A 19,594-nucleotide genomic window follows, 5' to 3' on the forward strand; every position below is an offset into this window, starting at 1 on the left:
CAGCGTGCCGTGCCGTTATCCGCGCTTTGTGTCACCGTGGAGCAGGAACCCTGTCAGACCAGCTCACAGAAACACGAACCGTGACGCTTTTCTCCGCCAACACCACGAAGCGCTGCCGCGTGCGCGTGCACGTGCAGCGGGCGCCGTTCGGTGAGTTGTGCGTCGGCGGGATCGTGCAGAAACCGTGGAGCTCTCAGTCACCGGAAGCGGCCGAGCGGTTCCTCCTTTATCTCCGACACCGAGCACATTTACCGGGAAGCTGCCGGCGGAGGGCAGCAAACCTCCGGCAGCCTGTCCTCCTCACCGGGCCCACCGTATGCCGCCCCCTGCTGGCAGCACCGAGCGCAGCTGGCCGTTCTCTGGTGTTCTGTGGAGAGGGGCTCTGCTTCTCAAGCATTTAGACCAGGGGTTTTAAACTTGCGGCCCGTACATTGACGTGAGAAATGTAACACAATTTGGCCTTTGAAGTGACTTTTTTTGTTAGGGAGGATTTGTTTGTTGTTGAGTGCAATGTTAAAATAAGTTCTTTAAAAAGGCAAAAATGATTTCATATGAAGGAACTATGAGCAGAGAGTACAAACATGCGGAGGGATTGGCTGTGTTAGTTCAGTGAGAGAGTCAAAAACTAATGTGTACACTTATATCTGCATTTTTATTTTGTTAAATACAAACAAAATTATAGCAGAAGTGCTGCCGCATGTCTGGGCAGAAAGAGAGAACCAATGTGGTTTTATGGTAGTTCAATGAAAGGCTTCAGTTAGTTAAGAGTGAGAAAAAAAATAAGCTCATGTTTGCAGTTTTGACTTGTTATACAATATCTGAAATTTAAAAAAAAAAAGTGTTTTCTTGTTTGTTTGTTTGTTTTTTTTGTACTACTTGAACACTAAAGTGGCCCTCCAATGAGACGACAGTACCAGCCGTGGCCCACAGCTCATTTAAGTTTGAGACCCCTGATTTAGACCCTTTACTTTAGTCACAGTATTCAAAACATTAAAGTGAGGAAATGAGAAGCGTCGTTTATCAGAAAGGTTTCTGCCTGTTTTTGTTGAATTAAGCTCGGCAGGATCTAAAAGCCAGCTCCATAACATAAAAGTGTTTATGATTTTGACACCGGTCCCATTTAAAGAAGTGCAAGAAGAATTTATTTCATACCTCAGTGGAGGAAACTCTTTAAAACACTTAAAAACCAACAGAAACAAACAGCAGCAGAGTTAATATGAATGCTCCCGGCCTCCGTACTGTGTTAAAATTAGCTGAAATAATTTGATGACGTAAAACACGTCACCTTGAAACAAGCTGTGCTCATTAATGATTTAGCAATCATACATTTGTACTTACGTAACTTAACTTTACTTGTAACTTCATTGGAAAAGAGTTTGTTTTGTTTCTTAAATCTTTATTTTCAATCCATCAGCCTTTGGTATCATCATCACCCCACCGTTGGGCGGGTGGGCCGCAGGTGTCTCTACACAAAATCTTGGATGAATTCAAATCTCAGTGACCTTGACCTCAAGAAAGTCTTGTGAATGCGATAACTTGAGACCTGGGCGATGAAGGATTTTCAAACTGACACCATAGGAGGAGGCAGCCTGCAGTATGTTTAAACACTCTATTGCATACAGCGGACTTTAACAGGTATTATTAATAACTGTTTTAACTGTCTCTATTCTATCATTCTACTGTGTTTGTATTAGGACAGACAGATTGTGCTAAGACTGCTGGACTGTTGTCATGGCAGTGACAGTAAATATTTTCAGTGAATCAAATACATTACAGTACACTGTACATTACACTGTAATCTGATTACACATACATTGCATAATAAAAGATGACCTTCTGCAGACCACAGAGTGATTATAACAGTAGACCAGACCTTTTTTATTAGTTTTTCATTTATCATCAGATAGAAATGCGGTGATACTGCTCTCTGCCCAGGTTTACACTAACACCATGTGCCCAAACAAGCCACAGTGATGCATTCCACAGCAACTACAGGACAAGCTGGCTCATGTTTAGAAAACTTGCATGAAGCCAATTCTACCTGCTCCAGGAGCCATCTTAATTTTGAGTGTGAGGTTTCCACCTGCAGCCGCTGCACGTAAGGAGGAGAGAGCAGAAAGCATTATGTGTGTGCAGTTCTTGCACTGACGCACACCCTCCTTCTCTAAAGTTCTCTAGTCAGATCTAATCTGTTGAGTACTGAGGACGTACCACCACCTGGTAGGAGAACAGGTTTGAGTGGCACGGGTAGACTTGTTCTGAGATGCTGGGAACAGCTATGGGGCTGTCGCTGTCAACAGCATTAAATTCGTTCACGTGGAACACGTGCCTTCCTGCGCACATAAGAACGAGCCTGTTGCTGTAACGGATGCGGCCCTCCATCTCACTGGGTAAATTCTTTTCTTCAATCTTCAAGCTGATCGCTGGTAAAGAAGCACAAGTAACACTTTGCTTTGTGCAGTCTTCCTCTCTGACGTAGGCCGTGGTTTTCCAGCGCATGGTGTGAAAAGCGAAATAGGCGCTGTTATGAACCGGTGTTTGGAAATCAGACGTCAGGCTGCTGACACGCTGGCCTTGAAGGATGTAGACCCCGGAGTGCTGGTAAGCTCGGATCTCCTGACTGCTGAAGGTGAAGCTCCACGGTCTGCCAGTGTAAATCCTGGGTGTGTAGATGGTTTCTGTCAGGTCGCTGAGGAGCATTTTTACAGGAAGAGCATTAAACTGAAACCCCTCCAGCTTGCTAGCGTGGTACTCTGAGCTGTCAAGACTGTATAAGTCCTCAGCTGGTATCATCGGGAAGCGGACGAGCTTTAGAAGTATCTCACGCATTGTTGCGTTTCCTCGAGCTTCTGCCCATCTCTCCAGTCCACTCAGGACGACTGTTTCATTACGCACCACGAGGTCTGAGCGAGAAAGGAGTGCTTTGACCAGATTAAAAGGAAGGCTTGTCCAGGCCGGGGAGTTGATCAGTGCCTCGCAGTTCCACGCCAGGTAGCGAAGACATAGTTGCTGCAGCGTGTCGTCACTTCTGCGAACTGCGTACTCATAAAGAGACTTCTGACTTTGGAAGGTGGGATCCTCAGGGAGAAACAGTCTGAAGAGATTTGCAGCCTCATTATGATATTCAGTCAGGCCCCAGTCAGATGCCATTTTCAGGATGCAGTGGGAGGAGGCCAATGTGACCGTAATCTTCCTCGTGTAGAAGTATCTGAAATTAAAAGATTTGATTGACAGATCACAGGTTTACATAGAAATATGTGCAAGTGTGAACTTTTTATACCTGACAAATATGTTGGCATGTTGGCTGCAATCAGAAGACACATTAATGAGCAGGCTGCTGAGGTCTGGATGCAAAGCCTTGAGGTTTGAATTGAGAGACAGGATGACCCTGTGAGCACAGATGGTCTCCACTATGTTGTTATCCACCGCCACTGCAATGTCCACGTCACAGTCCTGTCTGCTGTCAAACAGCTCGCCCAGCTGCTGAGAGAGGCTCGCATTGTGGTCCAACGTGTACTCGTGGTTGAAGTCCCTGCTCTGAGGCTCCGCCCCTGATAGAGATCAACGTAGACACGGTGAATACACCTGTTTCTAAGACAAATGTCTTTCTGACCTTTATTTCTCAGAGGAGGTTGGAGACTTATATCCTTATGCTGATTTCTTCACCTTTCTCGCATCTAACTCCGGCATCTTCGCCGTGACCGCAGTTATGGACCCCCCAGCCAGGAAACGTACACTGGAGTAGGTTAATCTCCGACCCACCGCAGGTTAAATCGTCCATCCAAATGTTACCGACCCCTAAAACCAAAACAGCCACACAATTACAGTCTAGCCATTAACCACTGAAATGCAGCGTGTAAGAGGAACGTCATGGTTTTGTTACCGGCGCCAAACGCAGCTGATCCAGGAGCCTCAGCTGCACCAGGGAAACGCAGCTGTCGACACACTACGTGAGCGTCATTTATGTCCCAGCCATCGTCGCAAATCGTCCCCCAAACTCCATCGTGAAAGATCTCCACACGGCCCTCAGAGTATTCCTGGCCACCAGCCAGCCTGATATAACCTTCTTCATAGGCTAAAGGAATAAAAATGCAGTGTAATCGATTTATTTGGGATTTATGGTGAAAGATCATGTAGATTTCACAGCACAACAGATATATAGCTCATTTTTCCACTTTTATTTAGAAATAATGATATCAGATCAGCGGTGGTTCGTTCTAGAGCCTGTAACAGGCTGAAGAAATTCACACCAATGTGAGCAAACGTCTCGACAACGTTAGTACTGTACACAGTGTTACAACATCAGCTGTTCTTTACAGTGACCAGGGTTAAGACCATGCAGTTATTAAAAAACAAACAAACATGTTTTTAAAAAATGAATTTACTTTATTTATGCCTATTTTTGACTGACTGGTCATGTTTGACTCGAGAAATGCATAAAAAAAGCTTATAAAACAAACTCAGCAGCACTTTTAATTCAGTTCAGTTTTACTTAAACAGGGCCAAATCACAACAACAGTTGCCTCAAGGTAGTTTATATTGTAAGGTGGACCCTACAGTAAATGTCTGGATGGAATTTCCTCTCAGGACAGGAAAAGTCATTAGGTTCAGTGAGCTGTGTTTTCCTTATAAATTCTGAACAAAAAATAAGGATTTTTATTTTTGATTCATTATTGCACATATATAAAGCGTTAAATAAAACTATAGTTGTCATGAAACGCTGTGTGGCAGGCAGGAGTAGGACCCAAGGTGCAGACACTCAGACTCGAAGGATGAACTCAAAACTCAGCTTTATTGCTGGCAGGGGGAAAGCATACAAAACTAAACTGGGAAATATAAACTTACATTTGACAGGGAGGCACACAAGGAAACACACAGCTTGAGGGACGACGCGACAGTGAGCACAGGAAAACACAGGGCTAAATACACAGAGGAGTCATCAAGGAATTAGAGACAGAAGGAGAACACAGCTGGGAGGAATAAGACCTAACGAGACAGGGAGAGCAAAGCTGGAACACTGACATCAGACAGGGACATGAACCTTCAAAGTAAAACAGGAAACAGAACACACTTAAGACATGGACTAGACAGAGGCAGACTTGGCGCTGCACCACACCGGCAATAATAACAAAATACAACCCGAACCTAAGTCATAATGCAGAAACATACCAGAATAACTGAAACACCGATCCATAATAAAATCAACAAAGCACCAGAGAAACCTAAAGAACAATCATTCAAAACCAAAACATAAGGAACTCAAAATGCTGGGTCGAACCGACCCCGGACCGTGACAGTACCCCCATGAGGGCTGGCCCCAGACAGCCCAACACAAGAAAACAAAAAGCGACCAAAAACAGAAAACAACCCGACCAGGGCGGGCGGCGGGGCCCAGGAAGGAGGGCCCGGCGAAACAAAACAGGAGCACCAGGGCCCAGAAACGACACGTGCACAAAAACACTGGCGCACAAAGAACAGCTCAGCAGGAAGTCAGGGGCCCAACCGTGCGGACGGCAACGGCGGCAACAGAAAAACAGTTCAGGGGCCGACCGAGGTCGCTGGCACAAAAGTTCATAAGTCCAACGGTCGGGGCCGACCAGGTGGGCGGCACAGGCGACAGAGCCGGTCAGGAGGCCGGCCGTGCAGAAACCAACGGCCGCGATGACGTAGAAGCAGCTCAGGGGCCGGCCGTGCGGGCGGCGGCGGCGGCGACGTGGAAGCAGTTCGGGGCCGGCCGTGCGGACGGGCGGCGGCGGCGGCGACGTGGAAGAAGTTGAGGGGCCGCCCTCAACGGCCATGATGCTGACTCAGAGGCCTGGAAAGCGGCGGCGGCGCCGAGGCGGCAGTTGGTGACTTGAGAACGGCGAGGCCCCGCAGCTCCAGGCAAGATAGAGGCTGCGCCAGGCGAAGCCGGCCGATGCAGGTGAGGCTGCAGCAGGTGGCTGGACGGGCTCCTCGGGCCCTCCAGCTGACGAAGGAACAGACAGGGCGTGGCAGCCACAGGACCAGGCGGCGTTGAAGCCGAAGCAGAGGCTGGACCGGGCGGCGGGCTGAAGGCTCGAGGCCGGACCGGGCGTGGATGAAGACACAGAGGCCGGACCGGGCGTGGATGAAGACACAGAGGCGGACCCGATGGCAGTGGTGCTCGGGCGTGGATGAAGACACGGAGGCCGGACCCGATGGCAGTGGTGCTCGGGCGTGGATGAAGACACGGAGGCCGGACCCGATGGCAGTGGTGCTCCGGGCGTGGATGAAGACACAGAGGCGGACCCGATGGCAGTGGTGCTCCGGGCGTGGATGAAGACACAGAGGCCGGACCCGATGGCAGTGGTGCTCCGGGCGTGGATGAAGACACAGAGGCTGAAGCCGAGGTTGAGGCTGCAGCTGGCGGCGGCGATGAAGGCTCTGAGGCTGCAGCTGGCGGCGGCGATGAAGGCTCTGAGGCTGCAGCTGGCGGCGGCGATGAAGGCTCTGAGGCTGCAGCTGGCGGCGGCGATGAAGGCTCTGAGGCTGCAGCTGGCGGCGGCGATGAAGGCTCTGAGGCTGCAGCTGGCGGCGGCGGCGTGGAAGCCGGAGACGGAGGTGCCCAAGCGGCGGCGTGGAAGCCGGAGGCGGAGGCGCCAAAGCGCGCGGCGCTGCAGGCGGTGATGGCTGAACGGCCTCGGACCCCAGCGGAGACAGGCTGCTGAACGGGCCTCGGACCCCCAGCGGAGACAGGCTGCTGAACGGGCCCTCGGACCCCCAGCGGAGACAGGCTGCTGAGCGGGCCTCGGACCCCCAGCGGAGACAGGCTGCTGAACGGGCCCCTCGGACCCCAGCGGAGACAGGAGGCTGAACGGGCCCCTCGGACCCTCCAGCGGAGACAGGAGGCTGAACGGGCCCCTCGGACCTCCAGCGGAGACAGGAGGCTGAACAGGCCCCTCGGACCCTCCAGCGGAGACATGAGACGGAGGCTGAACGGGCCCCTCGGACCCTCCAGCGGAGAAGGCAGGTGGCGGCATGGGAGCCGCGGAGTGCTGGATGGGCTCATCAGAGCTTCCAGCAGGAGCTGATGTAGAGCCAGAGGAATTGGGACCCCTGGCTCAATGTTACGCTGGCCAGAAAACCGAACTGCTACGGAGAACTGGGCCAATGGGTCAGGTGCGAGCTGAGCTACTGGTGGTGGTGAAAGAGGAGTGGGTGGTGGAGTTGATGGCTTCACAGGGGAATGAACTAGAGGCGACTGTACAGGAGACTGAGCTAAAGGTAGTAGTGACGGTTGAGGAGAAAGTGGAGCTGGTGGTTGAGTGGAAGACTGCACTGGGAAGGCTGAACTGCTGGAGACTGCACTGGGAAGGCTGAACTGCTGGAGACTGCACTGGGGAAGGCTGAACTGCTGGAGACTGCACTGGGGAAGGCTGAACTGCTGGAGACTGCACTGGGGAAGGCTGAACTGCTGGAGACTGCACTGGGGAAGGCTGAACTGCTGGAGACTGCACTGGGAAGGCTGAACTGCTGGAGACTGCACTGGGAAGGCTGAACTGCTGGAGACTGCACTGGGAAGGCTGAACTGCTGGAGACTGCACTGGGGAAGGCTGAACTGCTGGAGACTGCACTGGGGAAGGCTGAACTGCTGGGGACTGCAGTGACGGTTGTGATTGAGGTGTAACGGTGGAAGGGTGGCTGAATTGGCTGCGGCCAGGCGACTAATGGCTCAGCTACAGAGTGCATAAATGGCAGGGCTATAGAGTGAATGACTGACTGAGTGGTAGCCTGGACGGCTGAGTGTAGTGAGGATTGTGGTGGAAGAGAAGCAGGTGGTAGTGTGGATGATGGGGCTAAGGGCAACTGAGTTAGTGGCTGGAGTGATAGCTGAGGTGAAAATGGAGCTAGTGGCGGAGTAAATGACTGTGCTAGCGGAGACACAGGAGACGCAGCCAAGAGAGCTTCTGGAGGCTGGGCAGCTAAGAGAGCTTCTGGAGGCTGGGCAGCTAAGAGAGCTTCTGGAGGCTGGGCAGCTAAGAGAGCTTCTGGAGGCTGGGCAGCTAAGAGAGCTTCTGGAGGCTGGGCAGCTAAGAGAGCTTCTGGAGGCTGGGCAGCTAAGAGAGCTTCTGGAGGCTGGGCAGCTAAGAGAGCTTCTGGAGGCTGGGCAGCTAAGAGAGCTTCTGGAGGCTGGGCAGCTGAGAGAGCTTCTGGAGGCTGGGCAGCTGAGAGAGCTTCTGGAGGCTGGGCAGCTGAGAGAGCTTCTGGAGGCTGGGCAGCTGAGAGAGCTTCTGGAGGCTGGGCAGCTGAGAGAGCTTCTGGAGGCTGGGCAGCTGAGAGAGCTTCTGGAGGCTGGGCAGCTGAGAGAGCTTCTGGAGGCTGGGCAGCTGAGAGAGCTTCTGGAGGCTGGGCAGCTGAGAGAGCTTCTGGAGGCTGGGCAGCTGAGAGAGCTTCTGGAGGCTGGGCAGCTGAGAGAGCTTCTGGAGGCTGGGCAGCTGAGAGAGCTTCTGGAGGCTGGGCAGCTGAGAGAGCTTCTGGAGGCTGGGCAGCTGAGAGAGCTTCTGGAGGCTGGGCAGCTGAGAGAGCTTCTGGAGGCTGGGCAGCTGAGAGAGCTTCTGGAGGCTGGGCAGCTGAGAGAGCTTCTGGAGGCTGGGCAGCTGAGAGAGCTTCTGGAGGCTGGGCAGCTGAGAGAGCTTCTGGAGGCTGGGCAGCTGAGAGAGAGAGCCTCAGGAGGCTGGGCAGCTGAGAGAGCCACAGGAGGCTGGGCAGCTGAGAGAGCCACAGGAGGCTGGGCAGCTGAGAGAGCCACAGGAGGCTGGGCAGCTGAGAGAGCCACAGGAGGCTGGGCAGCTGAGAGAGCCACAGGAGGCTGGGCAGCTGAGAGAGCCACAGGAGGCTGGGCAGCTGAGAGAGCCACAGGAGGCTGGGCAGCTGAGAGAGCCACAGGAGGCTGGGCAGCTGAGAGAGCCACAGGAGGCTGGGCAGCTGAGAGAGCCACAGGAGGCTGGGCAGCTGAGAGAGCCACAGGAGGCTGGGCAGCTGAGTGAGCCACAGGAGGCTGGGCAGCTGAGTGAGCCACAGGAGGCTGGGCAGCTGAGTGAGCCACAGGAGGCTGGGCAGCTGAGTGAGCCACAGGAGGCTGGGCAGCTGAGTGAGCCACAGGAGGCTGGGCAGCTGAGTGAGCCACAGGAGGCTGGGCAGCTGAGTGAGGTAAGGACAGCACAGCTGGCAGTTCTGAAGTCCCACCATGCGGCTGTGGGTAACGCGCCGGGCGGTGCGACCGTCGATTCTTCCCCACAGACCGGCCGGGCAAAACCTCCAGCGGGGAGGCTGATGCGGCTGCTCCGGGTGGCTATTGTCAGTTGTTGGTGGGCAAGGTCCGTTATTTCCCGAGCTTGTGCCACTTCCGGGCTTTATGCAAACTGGCCAATAAATCCAAACATCCTCTGACCTGGCGGAGATAGGAATTTCCTTCGAGGATTGTTTCAATAGCATTTATCCCCACAATCTTTGCCCTTGTATTAGATGTGTGGGTTATCCATTCGACTAGGCGTTGGACTCGTATCAGGTCGCTCTCCCGGGTAGGTCTGCTGGGTCCATGTTGTGGTCGCGTCGTTCTGTCATGAAACGCTGTGTGGCAGGCAGGAGTAGGACCCAAGGTGCAGACACTCAGACTCGAAGGATGAACTCAAAACTCAGCTTTATTGCTGGCAGGGGAAAGCATACAAAACTAAACTGGGAAATATAAACTTACATTTGACAGGGAGGCACACAAGGAAACACACAGCTTGAGGGACGACGCGACAGTGAGCACAGGAAAACACAGGGCTAAATACACAGAGGGAGTCATCAAGGAATTAGAGACAGAAGGAGAACACAGCTGGGAGGAATAAGACCTAACGAGACAGGGAGAGCAAAGCTGGAACACTGACATCAGACAGGGACATGAACCTTCAAAGTAAAACAGGAAACAGAACACACTTAAGACATGGACTAGACAGAGGCAGACTTGACGCTGCACCACACCGGCAATAATAACAAAATACAACCCGAACCTAAGTCATAATGCAGAAACATACCAGAATAACTGAAACACCGATCCATAATAAAAATCAACAAAGCACCAGAGAAAACCTAAAGAACAATCATTCAAAACCAAAACATAAGGAACTCAAAATGCTGGGTCGAACCGACCCCGGACCGTGACAATAGTGGATCATTATTAGCCTTACTACTATCGCGGCTATGTTCGGTGCAAACACCTGATCCACACACCTCATACTGTGATAGCCAGTCGGTGTTGGGTTGTAAAGCTGACTTATATGCGTTTGTGATTGGCTGCCATGTTAGTAAACTAACTCATAACAACATACCGAGAATGCTCACAATCCTCTGTGCTGGTAATAATTATTTATTTATTTGTTGTGACATGATAACTGTATAAAAAGTAACCCTTAAACTGTCTTCTGACGGTTTCCTGCGGTTATGAAACCTTGGAAACAAGCAACAACTTCATCAAGAACATGCATGCACATGCACATGTGTTTTAGGTGTGTTCTGACACTAAACAAACAACACTACACTTCTGTTCAGCTTAGATTGTAACATTAATAGAGAATTGAGTTTAATGGGAAATCAGTTTTACTCACCACTGGACAAGGTGACGCTCAGGAGAAGAATACAGAATAAAAAAGCATTTCCATTCATTTTAATGACGCTAAACTGGAGGAGAAAGGCAAAAGTGCAGCACGTGTCTGTATTAAAAATGCATTCTTCTCTTTTCATCAACAATCATCCTGCTTCTTTCACACTTTAGCGTAATAATGACGTTTGTACTTTTAAAAAAATTACATCAGAGTTTTAAGAGTTGGAGAAGTTTTGTGTGCACATCATCACATTCAAATGCAGCTTTGCAGAGCAGCGACTGAAACTGTAAAAGAAAAACTAAACGTCCTTTTCTTTGTTGCCAGCAAATCATCAATCATACGCATTCCTGACCAAAGCGAGGAAAGGACTTACCAGAGCTCCAAGCTCCAGAAAAGCTGTTCTGTGATGAGGTCCGTCAGTCCGTGAACTGAAGAAGCCACTTTACTTTAGATAAGTACTTTATTTGTAGGCAGTGGTTTTCCAGGAATTACCACACCCAACGTGCTTTTCAAACAACTTGGGATGGTGCCACATTTGGTTCCAAAACATATGACTTTGTCATAAAAGATTAATAACGAGCCTTTATATTTTAATGGCCAATAATATTTTCATGAGATTATGGCTAGATCATACTCAATACAATGAGAAGTGAAAATAGTAAAAACAGAAAGCTGGACTAAATGTAGACTTTAAACTTAAATATTGCATTTACTAAGCTATGTTGGATCATGTCTAGCAGCTGGGCATGCATACTGTTGGGGTCCCCAGACTGCCCCACCCCATGCTGCCCCTACATGAGCCAGAGATAAAGTTATTTCAAAGCCAGAAGTTGATGTTTGTTTAGAGGCCAGTCTGAGTCCATCACCAGCAGATGGCGACATCACGAAGGCCAAAGAGCGTGCTCAGACAATGCTCAAGCATCCAGGCTCACTGTCACATTGTTAGTATGAGCTGTGCTCGCCCTGCTGTGACTAAAAGCTTTTAAACCATCACCAGGCTCTATGAACGCAGATGAAATAAAAACAGCTGTGCTTCCATCCTCTCACCTCCTCATCCTTCCTTCTTCACCTTCAAGTGATCGAGCAGCCGCTTATTTCTGGAATGTTTTCAATCATTAACGTGTTTCCCAGCATGAATTTCTTGGTGTGTGTTTCCAACTAAACACAGTTTTTAGTCTGTATCCAGTGTGAATGCATCACTCTCATAACTGTGAGATTCAGCTACAGATTATAACAGGGATCAAATGTTTTTCAGTATCCTTGAGCTACACCAAAGAGTAATTAATAATAATTGTTTAACAATGTTAAAATTTTATGTGATGACAGAAACCAATAGCAGCCTGTGCTGATGATTTAATTTAGGTGGAAATCAGGTCAAGCCCAAGGTCACACCAAATATAAAAGTCAGCAAACAGAGCAAACCTCAGTAGCTTCTTCAAAACCAGCTGTGGGCAACCAGCCGTCACAGAGTGATACAGCTACTAAAGATTTAAAGGAAGAATATTTAAAACTTTCTGAATAACACTGCAGACACTCAGAAATGAGCGTGAGCTACAAAACAGCCACATGATCAAACTGACCAAGTGTGATTTCCACAGAGAAGAATCTCAGTGTTACAGATGAGGTTTCACCCATTGAAAGTGATTTATAACCACAGATGATCAGGAGGCCCAAAGGCTCTTAAATTACATGAATAAAAGTGAGCAGCAAATGGAGTTAAAATAATGATGACTAAACATGATGAGTGTGTTTCACACCAATAAGCTGATGAACATGATTATAACACCAGTTTCAGTCTTACACTGAGTAAAGGATGCAGCTGAAAGCCACATTTACTACAATCGTACTTTCCACTGAAGCAAACTGCTCAATAAAAGTTCACCTTGACACTCCTACAAACACAAGGTAACCATTTTGCTGGCATCATGCTCGGTCTGCAGAAATTTGTCAACCAGATGTGTGCCAGGTCTGGCAATGACGCCACTGTTTATGTGATGGCATGCCATATCTGGCCTGATTGTGGTTTGGTGTATGTGGCCCAGGCCCATAGAAACCAGGTCTTCCTTGGATCCGGCATCAAACTGGCATTTCTGACTGACTGGTGTCATGGCAGGGTGTATGTCAACCAGATGTGGGCCAGGTCTGGCAATCATGGCACTATTTATGTTCCTATTTTCCTATTTTAGTTAGAAGACCCTCATGCCATGTTGCAATACTATACTGCTATGGTAGCCAACGTTTCAAATGCAGGTTTGACAGGTTTGTGAGTGGACACTTTATCCAAAACCTAGTGACAGTTTACTCATCTTTGCAAGTGGGTGGCTGTAGCTCAGGAGGTAGAACAGGTCACCTGTTCTACCTAGTGGTTTGATCCCTGGCTCCTGCAGTCTGCATGTCAAGAGTGTGAATGTGTATGAATGTAGTTAGGAAGCACTCAGTTTAGAAAAAGTGTGTGATTGGGTGAATGTGGCATGTTGTATAGAGCACTTTGACTAATCCGAGTACAAAAAAATTGCTATGTAAGAATCAGTCCATTCACTGTATGAAAAGAGTTTTGCCATGTTACTTTTGCATGTTCTGGCACATGTTGTTATTACATGGCTCCATTAAGGTACACATTAGGCTGACATCTGGGGCCAGAGCTGAAACTGTTCTGGGCCAGCACAGGGCCAGCAGGGTGTCTACAACTGGCCCGTGGCTGCACACAACTTACACATGGCCCATATACCGCAAAGAATTATGGCCCTTTGGTGGCCCCGATCAGGTCTGCCAGAGGTAGTCCACACATGGGCCAGCACAGGACCACCAGTGTGTCTGCAACTGGCCTTGTGCTGGCCTCTGTGTGGGCCACATCTGGCAAACCAGATCTGGGCCACCAAAGGGCCATCATTCTTTGCAGTATGTGGACCATGTATAAGCACATTGTGTGGGCCAGATCCAGGCCATACCAATTTTGCTATGGGGTTCAGTGGTGGTCTTTAAATCCAAGTTAAAAACTCAATTTTATACACTGGCTTTCAACTTAGTGGGTAACTGACACTTATTTTATTGTTATTTATTCATTGTATTTATTATTCTTATTGTACTTTTTATATTTCTGCTGTACAGCACTTTGGTTGCCCTTGTGTTTTTAAAGTGCTATATGAATAAATTATGGTATATCAAATATATATATGTATATATATATATATATATATATATATATATATATATATATATATATATATATATATATATATATATATATATATATATATATATATATATATATAAACTGAGGGGATTGAACTACCAGAAGGCAACATTGCAGACATAGAGGACAGTTACAAGTACCTGGGGATCCCATGCGAATGGGAACCATGAAGAGGGCGCTAGGAAAGCTGCAACCACCAAGTACCTGCAGAGGGTCAGGCAAGTCCTGAGGAGTCAGCTGAACGGTAAGAACAAGATCCGGGCCATCAACACCCACGCCCTGCCCGTGATCAGGTACCCTGCTGGGGTAATAGGCTGGCCAAAGGAGGAGATAGAAGCCACTGACATAAAGACAAGAAAGCTCCTTACCATGCATGGAGGGTTTCACCCCAAGTCCAGCACCCTGAGGCTGTATGCTAAGCGGAAGGAAGGGGGCGGGGACTGGTGAGTGTCAGCACCACAGTCCAGGATGAGACAAGAAACATCCACGAATACATCACGAAGATGGCCCCAACTGACAGCGTGCTCAGTGAATACCTCAGGCAGCAGAAACCCAAGAAAGAGGAGGAAGGCGAGGAACCATCATGGAAGGACAGGCCCCTGCACGGTATGTACCACCGGCAGATAGAGGAGGTGGCTGATATCCAGAAATCCTACCAGTGGCTGGACAAAGCTGGACTGAAAGACAGCACAGAGGCACTAATCATGGCAGCACAAGAACAAGCTCTGAGTACAAGATCCATAGAGGCTGGGGTCTATCACACCAGGCAAGACCCCAGGTGCAGGCTGTGTAAAGATGCCCCAGAGACAATCCAGCACATAACAGCAGGGTGCAAGATGCTAGCAGGCAAGGCATACATGGGCGCGCATAACCAAGTGGCCGGCATAGTGTACAGGAACATCTGTGCCGAGTATAACCTGGAAGTCCCGAGGTCAAAATGGGAGATGCCCCAAGGGTGATGGAGAATGACCGAGCTAAGATCCTGTGGGACTTCCAGATGCAGACGGACAAAATGGTGGTGGCTAACCAACCGGACATAGTGGTGGTAGACAAACAGAAGAAGACGGCTGTAGTGATCGATGTAAGCGGTTCGAATGACAGCAATATCAGGAAGAAGGAACACGAGAAGCTGGAGAAATACCAAGGGCTCAGAGAAGAGCTCGAGAGGATGTGGAGGGTGAAGGTGATGGTGGTCCCGTGGTAATCGGAGCACTAGGTGCGGTGACTCCCAAGCTAGGCGAGTGGCTCCAGCAGATCCCGGGAACAACATCGGAGATCTCTGTCCAGAAGAGCGCAGTCCTGGGAACAGCTAAGATACTGCGCAGGGACCTCAAGCTCCCAGGCCTCTGGTAGAGGACCCGAGCTTGAAGGATAAACCGCCCGCAGGGGCGTGCTGGGTGTTTTTTATATATTATATATATATATATATATATATATATATATATATATATATATATATATACATACAAAGGGTCGTAATTCTTTGCAGTATATGGGCCATATACCGAGCTTGAAGGATAAACCACCCGCAGGGGCATGCGGGTGTTGTTTTTATATATATATATATATATATATATATATATATATATATATATACACACAACAACTGTAGAAATAAGATAAACTACAAATAAGTACAACTATGTGTTGTACTTGAATAGAAATAGAAACAAAAGAGAATAAATAAATAAATACAATAGTACACAGACAGAGTGGAACAGTGCAAGGGTGAGGGGTGATGCAGGTCAGCCATGATGTTAGTGGCTTTAAGAACGCAGCATGAGGTGTAAATATCCTGTAGACTGGGAAGAGACCTGCTAAAAACGCGTTTAGCAGTCCGCACTGTTCTCTGGAGGGGCTCTGTGGTCGGACGTGTGGGAGTTTCCATACCAGATTGTGATGCAGCTGGTTAGGACGCTCTCTATGGCGCCTCTGTGTTAAGGATGTCTTCTTCAATCGTCTCAGGAAGTGCAGTTTCTGCTGGGCTTTTTTTCACTGATTTGGTGTTGCTAGTCCAGGACAGGTCCTCTGTGATGTGAACACCGAGGACTTCGGTGCTCTTCACTCTACTTGTGATGAGCACTGATGATGACACACCAGCAGGAGAGTCGTCTATGGGTCGTTGTTCAACGGCGCGCAGTGATGTGAAATAATGTCTCACCTCAAATGTGTTCAAACTGTTTTAGAAATGTAAGAAAGTTCAAATTTTGGTATTAAAAGTAGAGAGTAAGAGTTTAAAGTTGTCATAAATATAAATACTCAAGTATAGTACTTCCCACCTCTGGAGATTACTGCACTACTTCTTTTTCAATAAACACATTACTGACAGAGTCTACTGAGAAATCAGAGTCATGATGAGTCATGATGCTCCTTTAAAATGTGCTAGGGTCATGTTGTGTAGCTCTGCCAGCTCAGCTCGAGACACTTTATTGTGTTCTGGCTCATTCAGAGAGCGTTTGTGTTTCACAGTCAGAGATTCACTGTATGCTCAATCTTAATATCTGAATCTAGAATCAGCGAATCTAGAAGCAGCGGTGCCTGTGGTTCACATACAGTTTTCTGAGAATTTAAACAGACCGTGAGAGTGAGCATGGTGGTGTTTCATATCTATCTATAAATGTGACACTTGTTTTTAATGAATGTGTGTGTGTGACCTGTTTACATATCTTTGTGGGGACCAAAAATGGAAAGTTTACTATACTTGTGTGGACCAACAGCCCTTATAGGGACAAAATCCTGGTCCCCATGAGTTTGAAGACATTTTTGTGATTCAAAATGTGGTTTTAGTGTCAGGGTTACAATTAGGTTACAGTTAGGGTAAGGGTAAGGGTATGTCACACACACACACACACACACACACACACACACACACACACACACACACACACACACACACACACACACACACACACACACACACACACACACACACACACAGCATTATTGTACTTGTACATCTGCTTCTGTAGGTTTAAACTTTAAGCTTCTTGTTTTTTGTGTTTTGCTGTTGTTACAAAAGCTTCAGAAAAATCATTTCACTCACATCTAAATTAGCATTTGCTCTTTAGCTGAACATAACTGAAGATAAAAGCCAGTTTCATTTATCGCGGTTCCTTTTTGTCCTGTAAAGCTTTCATTACGAGACACAAAATGATATTTACAGAAGTTCTCAAAGTGATTAAACTTTATGTTTTCTGCGTTGCTCTCTTCTAAGAGCAAATGCTGACAAAGAAGAAAACTGAACCAGACGACCAGCAGCCTTCTGAAACCCAGACCCACTCTTACATGTGTTTTTGTACTGATAACCGTGATCAAACTATAACAAGTTTGTGGTTTGTACACTCGGCTCTGCAACGGCTCGTTTTCTATATAGTCGCTCATGTTTATGACTGCCCCAGTTAACGCTGGCTGCTCTGAAAACTCTCAGTGGTGAGCGTTTCACCCGTGTGTGTCTCTGGTCCTCAACTTCTGTAAAAGAAGAGGCTAACACCCTCCTCAGCTGGAGCTGAGGAGGGTGTTAGCCACCAACACACATCTGGAAAAGAATCACTTTAGCGGCCACAGTGCAGTTCATCTATAGTTTGCTGTGAACTGTGCTCAAAATATGTGAGACAACATGGCCCACCAAACCTGGAATATCCCTAGACTGTGAATGAATTTATACATTTATACACACACACACACACACACACACACACACACACACACACACACACACACACACACACACACACACACACACACACACACACACATAAATATATATATATGCTCATCTTTCTGATTTAATGATCATATATACGATGAGGAATCATGCAGACTCATCTTGAGTGAAGGATGTGGTTAGAAGACTGATAATCTGATGACTATCAAATCAAACTGTTGTATAAAAGGTTCACCTTGACACTTCTACAAACACAACGTAACCTTTTTGCTAGCATCATGCTCGGGCTGCAGAAATTTCTGCTCCTCCATCTTCTGGGATTCCTCGGAAAGCTCTGTAAGAATTTGACGTCTTTGTTATTGTCCTCTGATCATTTAATGGAACATTGTCTTCATTTTTGTTGATTTGATTGGACCTTTTCAGCACATGGAAGTGACATCATAGATGGTAAAAAAGCCCCAGAGAACTCGATGCAGTACATGGCCTCTGTGCAGAACAACAATGGTCACCATGTTTGTGGAGGATTTCTCATCAAGGAGGACTTTGTAGTCTCGGCTGCACACTGTGATAACGCGTGAGTAATCAAACATCTTCTGCTGTAATCTCTGACTCATGTCATTAACCCTAGAACACTATCGCTATAAATAGTAACACAATCACACCGGGTGATTTTTACCCGATATAATATAACCAATAAAAAGTAATCAAATATATCAAAATATGACAACACATGACAAATTAGAGTGTTCGTCTTTTACTTTCAACTGTGCCATGTCTAATAAAATGAAAGAAAAAAAAACTCCTAAAACAAAATAATGACTCTGGAAAGCTGGTCTTTGGTCCACCCATTCCTGGGAAATTTGAGACTTCCCTGGTGAAGGCACAGGCTCCTCGACACGCAAACAGCTGCAGGAGAGAGAAATCATGTAAATGTATTTGCTCGGGTGTAAATCACCCGGCGATAGTGTTCTAGGGTTAAAACACATTTAGAAAATGTATTGATTTCCTCTCACTGATTACTCTTTCAGGAGCCCCACATACGTTGTTCTCGGCAACCACAATCTGAAGAACGGCAATCATCAAAAAATAAAGATTGAAAACAAAACCATCCATGAAAATTATAAAGATGCTGGACTGGGTGATGACATCATGCTGATTAAAGTAAGGAGATACTCACATTTTAACATGATACATATTTGTGGTCTTATTATTCTAATTGTATTTTTTGTATTATTGTAGGGTCTTTACCTCACAATTTAACGCGCGTTGAGGGAACTGTTGTTGTGATTTGGTGCTGTATGAGTAAAATTAATTTGGACTGAAATAGACATTTCTATTTTTACTTTGTGTCTCCAGCTGTCTGAGAAAGTTCAACTGGGCCATGGCGTAGAAAGAATTCAGCTTCCACCTGCTGAAATAAACCTAAACGAAAACCAAGTGTGTCAGGTGGCTGGATGGGGAAAAACTAAAACTGATCATAATAAACCTGCTGATGAGCTGATGGTGGCGAACGTGTCCGTCATTGACAAACAAGTCTGTAAAAAACTATGGGATGATCTTCCTGACAATGTCATCTGTGCAGGTGGATATGAAACAACCAAAGGATTCTGTCAGGTATGTTTTCTGTCCTTTCAGTTTAAACTGGTTCCTTGATGATAAATATATAAAACATTGAATAAAATTCTTCCTCCTCACAGGGAGATTCTGGTGGTCCTCTGGTGTGCAATGGGTCAGCTTATGGCGTCGTTTCTTTCAACTATAAAGGAAACTGCAGTTACCCCAATAAACCCAACGTCTATACAGACATCTCAAAATACCTTCAGTGGATTCACCGGATTGTGAAATCCCGAAAATATGATGAGTAAAAACTTCATTGAAAGTTTGGCTTGTATATTCATGAAATGTCAGCATTTCTGATTCTCTGTCAGTGTAACAAAAAATGAAAAGTATTAAATATGTGATTTCCTTTTTTTAACTGATTGTTTTATTTTGAACATCATAAATAATAAAGTAACAAGAAAATACAAAGTAAACATTAAAAAAATGTGGGAAAACCAGTCACTATTTCCCCATGTTACATCATAAATATGCCGTACTTCTTAGGGCAGGGTTCGTATTATGGGTTATTCT

The 19,594-nt window shown here is 47.2% G+C and overlaps 2 protein-coding genes across 4 annotated transcripts; one reads left to right on the forward strand and one right to left on the reverse strand.

The window, feature by feature from the left end:
* The first annotated feature begins 20 nt into the window (after window positions 1-20).
* LOC116323254 (trypsin-like) lies at window positions 21-19,465 on the forward strand. 2 transcript variants are annotated; one of them, XM_039607254.1, is made up of 5 exons: window positions 21-150; window positions 17,888-18,038; window positions 18,493-18,625; window positions 18,821-19,078; window positions 19,162-19,465. In XM_039607254.1, exons 2-5 carry the CDS (start codon window positions 17,935-17,937, stop codon window positions 19,327-19,329), a joined length of 663 nt encoding a protein of 220 aa, XP_039463188.1. In that variant the 5' UTR covers window positions 21-150; window positions 17,888-17,934; the 3' UTR covers window positions 19,330-19,465. The 2 variants fall into 2 exon arrangements, with proteins under 2 accessions (XP_039463188.1, XP_031599399.1); XM_031743539.2 differs by lacking the exon at window positions 21-150 and adding an exon at window positions 17,637-17,800.
* LOC116323267 (galectin-3-binding protein A-like) lies at window positions 1,416-11,915 on the reverse strand. Of its 2 annotated transcripts, XM_039607253.1 has the most exons (6): window positions 10,981-11,915; window positions 10,611-10,683; window positions 3,884-4,075; window positions 3,667-3,798; window positions 3,281-3,551; window positions 1,416-3,208 (listed from the first exon to the last, which is right to left on the reverse strand). In XM_039607253.1, exons 2-6 carry the CDS (start codon window positions 10,666-10,668, stop codon window positions 2,185-2,187), a joined length of 1,677 nt encoding a protein of 558 aa, XP_039463187.1. In that variant the 5' UTR covers window positions 10,669-10,683; window positions 10,981-11,915; the 3' UTR covers window positions 1,416-2,184. The 2 variants fall into 2 exon arrangements, with proteins under 2 accessions (XP_039463187.1, XP_039463186.1); XM_039607252.1 differs by lacking the exon at window positions 10,981-11,915 and having other exon boundaries at window positions 10,611-10,922.
* Window positions 19,466-19,594: the final 129 nt, after the last annotated feature.

Source organism: Oreochromis aureus, linkage group 23 (assembly GCF_013358895.1).
Source record: "Oreochromis aureus strain Israel breed Guangdong linkage group 23, ZZ_aureus, whole genome shotgun sequence".
Classification (NCBI taxonomy): Eukaryota; Metazoa; Chordata; class Actinopteri; order Cichliformes; family Cichlidae; genus Oreochromis; species Oreochromis aureus.